Raw genomic sequence first — 6930 nt, 5'->3', positions numbered from 1 at the left:
GTTATTGTGGATTTAACTGATAAAGTATAGATGAGATTGGTACCTACTCAATGTTATATAAATGTGGGAAGAGGTTAACATGAACCTAGAGTAAAGGTTCATATCTACGTCATGATATTGTAGTTAAGGATTAGAGGAGAAAAATGAAGCCATCTTTTCATTATGATGGTTCATTTTTTCTTAAGGGAGGAGGTGTTATTAATGTTTAGAGGTACTGTACCTTTAAGAGAGTTGAAAAGCTAGCAAAACTACCTGACACAGTACAAAGTGTTCTGAACAAGGTGACAATGTGACATTTGGTCGAAACAGCTAGCAGTAGCTGTGTTGCCATGAGACAAAAGCAAATTCAAATTCAGCCAATGAATTTAAATTATGCCCCATGATACCAAACTCCAATCAAGTTTGAATTTAGTGTTTCATTAATATTTAAACCAATGAAATGATCCGATGTTTTGGGGTATAAAACCGGACAGTTTTGAATAGTTGAGGAAGAATTGCCAAAAGACTAACAGATGTCGGCTGCTAGTTTAAGAGCTCTCTGAGGGGTATCTGTCGATGGAAGAAGTTTGCACAGCAGAGCATAGAAAGCGACCTGGAGAGAATCCAGAAAGGAGATTCGGCAAAGCTGACTGGCTTTGAAATATGATTTTTTTTTGGAAATCATAATCAGGATTTTTAATCAGACTAATATTGTCGAGTGGGGAGGTAAAAGATAGATTTAAGAGAAAGGAGGTGTAAATAGTTGTTAGTTAATATCCTCTGTTAGACTGAAACAATAATGTTGTTAATTTTTACTTTAAATAGTGACCTCAGGGATAGTTCTTTACTTCTCGAAAGTTAACAGATTACAGCACGGGGTGAATGTTTTCAGGTGTGGCTGGTTTAAATTAGTAGAGGAGTTTACCCAGTGTCAATAATCTACTGAAACATTGTCAAGTGGTTGGTTCCAGTCCCTGCTGCTATATTAGCTCTCAGCTGATGGTTGAGAAGGGCAGCTCACCGTGTCTTTATCATGGGCTTTTAGGGATGGGCAATAAATGTTGGTCTTGCCCGCGAGTCCTGGAACCTGAAATACTGCCCCAGAGGCCAGGGATCAGGTACTCCATTTCACCACTGTCTCCACCTCCACATAGTCACTGTCCCATTGTACCTCACTGGGTCCTGATCCATCGCTGGCACGGTGGCTGGGATCTGGACATCAGGCACACTGACCAATGGGATACGTGCAAACTCCTTGTTGTCTTCCGGTGGGATGGTCCCTTCCATCACCTTGTAATAATCTTGTAGGAACCGGTAAGTATCCTGGAGTCGATCAATCTCCACCTAATGAGGAAAGGAGGGTTACTGTCACATTCCCCTTACCACAGAATTCACTGTCCATGTGTGAGCATATCCCCCATCCCTCTGGGAATATACCCCAGTATCCCCTATCCCTCTGGGAGTATATTCTCTATCCCTCTGGGAGGATGTTCCCTATCCTTTTGGGAGTATATCCTCTATACCCCAGTATTCCCTAGCGCTCTGGGAGTATAGTATATTCCTTATCCCTCTGGAAGGATATTCCCTTTACCCAGTACTCCCTATCACTCTGCGAATATATTGCCTATCGCTCTGGGAGTATATTGTTATGAAGTTTAAGGCATGTACTGTACCTTTAAGAGAGAGAGAATGCTGTTCTGAACTGAGAGATTACAAGCACCTGTGTATATGACTAGCTAGCAGTCCCAGAGGGTACTGGAAAATTGAAAATATATAACATTTAGTTGTGAAGTGGATACCTGAGTTAGTTGCTGGTTTGGCAACAATTCAAATTTACACAATTAGTTTAAATTATGCTCCAGAATACTAAAACCCAATCGAGTTTGAATGTATTGTTTTGCCAACATCGAACCAATGAGATGACCCGATGTTGGGGATATAAGAATGCGGACATTTTGAAAATTGGTCAGAGAGCAACTAGTGTAGAGAGAGAAACTCCTGGAGAGTTAATTGCCCATCTAGTATCTTGGTCAAAAAGTGTGGTGCTGGAAAAGCACAGCAGGTTAGGCAGCATCCGAAAAGCAGAAGAATTGACGTTTCGGCCATAAGACTTTCATCCGGAATGTGGGTTGGGGGGCGTGGGAGTGGAAGGCGATTGAGAGATAAATAGGAAAGGGTGGGGCTGAGGGGTAAGATAGCTTGGAAGGCCATAGTTAGATACAGGTGGGGAGTGATGGTGATAGGTTGGAATGGTGGGTGGAGCAGATAGGTGGGAAGGAAGATGGATAGGTAGGACAGTTCAAGAGGGTGGTGCTGAGTTGGAGGGTTGGATCTGGAATGTGTTGGGGGGAGGGGAGATGAAGAAACTGGTGAAATCCACATTGATGCCATGTGGTTGGAGGGTCCCATGACGGAAGATTAGACGTTCTTCCTACAGGTGTTGGGTGGCTGAGATTGGAAGTGGAGGAGGCTTAGGATCTGCATATCCTTGGTGGAGTGGGAGGGGGAGATAAAGTGTTCAGCCACTTGAAGTGGGGTTTGTTGGTGCGGGTGTCCCAGAGATGTTCTCTGAAACGTTCCGCAAGTTGGCGTCCTGTCTCCCTGATGTAGAGGAGACCACATCGAGACCAATGGACACGGTAGATGAGGTGTGTAGAGTTGCAGGAAAGTCTCTGTTGGATGCAGAAGAATCCTTTGGGGACTTGGATGGAGGTGAGGGGAGAGGTGTGGGAGCAGGGTTTACACCTCTAGCAAGGGAAGGCGCTGAGAGTGAAGGGTGGCTTGGTTGGGAGCATGGACATAACGAGGGAGTTGAGGAGGGAATAGATGCTCTGCAACACTGATAGGGGTGGGGAGGGAAATATATCCCTGATGGTGGAGTCTAACTGTAGGTGGTGGAAATGGTGGGGGATAGCATTTTTACAGGGGGAGGGGGAATGGGGGGAGATGTAGTCCAGGTAGCTGTGGGAGTCAGTGGGTTTGAATTGGATGTCAATGTTGAGTCTGTTGCCGTTGGTGGAGATGGAGAGGTCCAGGAAGGGGAGGGAGGTGTCCAAGATGGTCAAGGTGAACTCGAGGTCGGGGTGGAAGGTGTGAGTGATGTGGATGAACTGTTCAACCTCCTTGTGGTGCCGATATAGTCATCGATGTAGCAGAGGAAAAGGTGGGGGAATGATGCCGGTGTAAATGTGGAAGATGGACTGTTCCACACAGCAAACAAACAGGCAGGCAAAGCTGGGGCCCATGGTTACCCCTTTGGTCTGAAGGATTTGGTCAGAGGATTTGGAGGAGAAGTTGTTGCGGGTGAGAACCAGTTCCACCAATCGAATGAGTGTGTTGGTGGAGGGGTACTGGTTGGGGTCAGCAGGTGAGGAAGAAATGGAGGGCTTGGAGGCCTTCGCCAAGACGGATGGACATATACAGGGATTGGAGATCCATGGTGAAGAGACGGCATTGGGGGCCAGGGAAACAACAGTCATGGAGGATGTGGATGATGTCTCAAATGTACGTGGGTAGTTCCTGTACCAAGATGGACAGGACGGTGTAAAGACATGAGGAGATGAGTTCAATGGGCAGGAGCAGGCTGAGATGATGGGTCGACCAGGGCAGTCAGGTTTGTGAATTTTGGGTAGAAGGTAGAACTGGGTGGTGCGGGGTTCCGGGACTATGAGGATGGAGGCTGTTGGTGGGAGATTCCCTGAGCTGATGAGGTTTTGGATGGTTTGGGAGAGGTCAGTGCGCCAAACTACCACTACACCCACTTTATCTGCTGGTTTGATGGTGAGGTCGGGCTTGGAGCAGAGGGTGTGGAGGGCAGCACGTTGTGAGGGTGAGAGGTTGGAGTGGGGGAGGGGGGTAGACAGGTTGAGGTGGTCAATGTCTTGGCGGCAGTTGGAAATGAGGTGATTGAGGGCAGGTAACAGACCAGCACGGGGTGTCCAGGTGGATGGGCTGTTTTGGAGGTGGGAGAAGGGGTCCTCAGAGGGTGGTCGGGAGTCCAGATGGAAAAAAGTATCTGCAGTCCTCAGTTTCTTCATCTACCATCTTGCCCTCAAAGAAATTAGAAAAACACTCTTTATCAAAAGGACCTTTTCATGTGAAACACACTCACTGTAAAAAGACAAAGACGACCCAGGGAGATCATCAGCCCGGAAAAGTGAAGACACAGAAGATCATTTTAATAAGTATCTTATTGGAACAGCATATTGTTACAGAATTGGAAGGCAGATAATGATGGGTGGCACAGTGGTGAGCACTGCTGCCTCACAGCGCCAGAGACCCGGGTTCAATTCCCGCCTCAGGCAACTGACTGTGTTGAGTTTGCACATTCTCCCCGTGTCTGTGTGGGTTTCCTCCCACAGTCCAAAATGTGCAGGTCAGGTGAATTGGTCGTGCTAAACTGCCCTTAGTGTTAGGTGAAGGGGTGAAATGTAGGGGAATCGGTCTGGGTGGGTTATGCTTCGGCGGGTCGGTGTGGACTTGTTGGGCCGAAGGGCCTGTTTCCACACTGTAAGGGACCTAATCTAATCAAAATAATACGCAATTAAGAGAAAGTGGGAGGAGGGGAGGGGAGGGGGGGGGGGGGGGGGGGGGGTGCTGCTGCTGAGATTTATGAATAATTGTTTAATGTTCACTTTTAAAGTTACAAAATAAACTGAGGTTATTTTCTTTAAACAGTGGAATTGGGGAGATCTCTGTCACTCATATTTTAACAGATTGTGAGGTAAGGCGAGGTTTTCTGGCTGTTTGGTTTAAGTATCAGAAACAATTTCATAACACTATTTCCTATCTGTGTGAGTATATTCCCTGTCCCCGTGAGAATATATTCACTATCCATTTGGGCAGTGAATGCCCTTTCCCCCAATATTCCCCATCCCTCTGTGAGTATATTCCCTTTCCCCCAATATTCCCCATCCCTCTGTGAGTATATTCCCTTTTAACTTAACTGTACTAGATTTTTGTCCACAAGAGTAAAGTGTTGCTGTGGATCTGAGTAATATTTGACCAGATGTTAAACGAGTTATCTCAATGTCTAGTAACCCATTACCGGGACTACATTAATGCACATGTTGGAAACACTGCTGTCTTCAGCATCGGGGCAAATTACTGCAGAAGCTGGAATCTGTACTGAAATCAAAAAGTGCTGGCGATTACAACGGGTCAGGCAGCATCCATGGGGAGAAATCCAATCTCATGAGAGCCATCTGGGCTCAAAAGGTTAGCTTGTTTTCTCTCCATGGGTGCTGCCTGAGCTGCTGTGATCTCTAACAGTTTTGGTTTTCAGCTGTCTACAACGTGCTGTTAATGTTCGAGGTGTAGAATTGGACACGGCCAGCTGAGCTTGCAAGGCTAATGTGTACAATCCCATTACACCATTTTGGAAGCGATCAGGTGTATTTTCTCTGCTGGCCTGTTCAACGTTCCCTCTGAGGCCCAAGGATGGACCTGTTGGATAGGGAATGGGAAGGGGAAGTGAAATGGCAGTGACCGGGAGGTCAGGCTGGCCATTTTGGGCCTGGCAAACATTCTTGGTGAAATGTTCACTTGGTTTATGTTGGGTCTCCCCTATGTACAGATGACCACAGGTGAGAGGGGTGGTGTACCGGCAGGATTTACATCTTCTACGGTTGCAGGAGAAGGTACCTGGGGTGGGGAGGCTGGGGCGGAGGGATTATGGGGGCATTGGTGGGGAGAGTGGCACAATCCAAGGACTGTCAAAGGGAACAGCCCTTGTAGAAGGCAGGGAGGGGTGGGGAGGGGAAGATGTTCTTGGTGGTGGGTCTCGTTGGAGTTGGCAGAAGTGTTTAAGGATGATTTGTTGGATGCGGAGACTAGTGGGGTGGTGGGTGAGAACAAGGAGGACCCTGTCTTTATTATGCTTATGGGAAGTGGGGGGTGATTTCAAGCAGTGGAATGGGGAATGGAGGAGGTGGGGTGGGGGGGGTCTGGACAACAGAGGGGGGAGAAGCACCCCCCTCTTGGAAGTGGAACATCTTATCAGAGCAAATGTGACGGAGATGGAGGAATTGGGAAAACAGGATGGCATTTTTTTGCAGGATACTGGATGGGAGAAGGTGTAGTCCAGGTAGTTATGGGAGTCCGTGGGTTTATAGTAAACTTCTGTCTGGAGACTGTCGCCAGAGATGGAAACAGAGAGGTCAAGAAAGGAGAGGGAGGTGTCCGAAATGGACCAAGTGAATTTGAGGGCGGGGTGGAAGTTGTGGGTGAAGTCAATGAACTGATAAAAAGTAGTGGACTTTGCTAACCAGTCTCCCATGGGGAACCTTGTCAAACGCCTTACTGAAGTCCATATAGATCATATCCACCGCTCTGCCCTCATCAATCCTCTTTGTTACTTCCTCAAGAAAACTCAGTCAGGTCAGATGGCCTCCTTCTTCAAAGCCTGCAATTCCCCCTCGTACGTGACTGATGATGCCCTCCAGCGTCTCATCCATTTCCTGCACCTCTGCCCTTGAACTCCACCCCTCCAAACCCAACAAGGACAAAGCCGTCCGGTCCTCACCTACCACCCCACCAACCTCCGTATACATCGCATCACCCTCCGCCATTTCCGCCACCTACAAACAGTCCCCCCACCAGGGATATATTTGCCTCCCCACCCCTATCAGTGTTACAGAGAGACCATTCCCTCCGCAACTCCCTCATAAGGTCCACACCCCCCACCAACCCACTCTCCCCTCCCGGCGCCTTCCCCTGCCACCTCCATCCAAGGCCCCAAAGGAACCTTCCACATCCATCAGAGCTTTACCTGCACATCCATACATGTCAGTTACTGTATCCGTTGCTCCCGATGCGGTCTCCTCTACATTGGGGAGACTGGGTGCCTCCTAGCAGAGCGCTTTAGGGAACATCTCCGGGACACCTGCACCAATCAACCACACCGCCCAGTGGCCCAACATTTCAACTCCCCCTCCCACTCTGCCGAGGACA

The 6930-nt window shown here is 48.1% G+C and overlaps 1 protein-coding gene across 1 annotated transcript in view; it reads right to left on the bottom strand.

Moving 5' to 3' along the window:
- Positions 1 to 1107: 1107 nt before the first annotated feature.
- Positions 1108 to 6930, bottom strand: part of LOC122548309 (sperm flagellar protein 2-like) — a 60571-nt gene continuing 54748 nt past the window's right edge. Inside the window, exon 8 of the mRNA XM_043686835.1 lies at positions 1108 to 1323. Within this exon, the coding sequence (XP_043542770.1) occupies positions 1108 to 1323 (216 nt within the window). The remainder of the gene's footprint in view (positions 1324 to 6930) is intronic.

The sequence above is a fragment of the Chiloscyllium plagiosum genome, unplaced genomic scaffold, assembly GCF_004010195.1.
Source record: "Chiloscyllium plagiosum isolate BGI_BamShark_2017 unplaced genomic scaffold, ASM401019v2 scaf_62, whole genome shotgun sequence".
NCBI lineage: Eukaryota > Metazoa > Chordata > Chondrichthyes > Orectolobiformes > Hemiscylliidae > Chiloscyllium > Chiloscyllium plagiosum.
The sequence above is the reverse complement of the archived record's forward strand: the minus strand, read 5'-3'. Positions and strand labels throughout refer to the sequence as shown.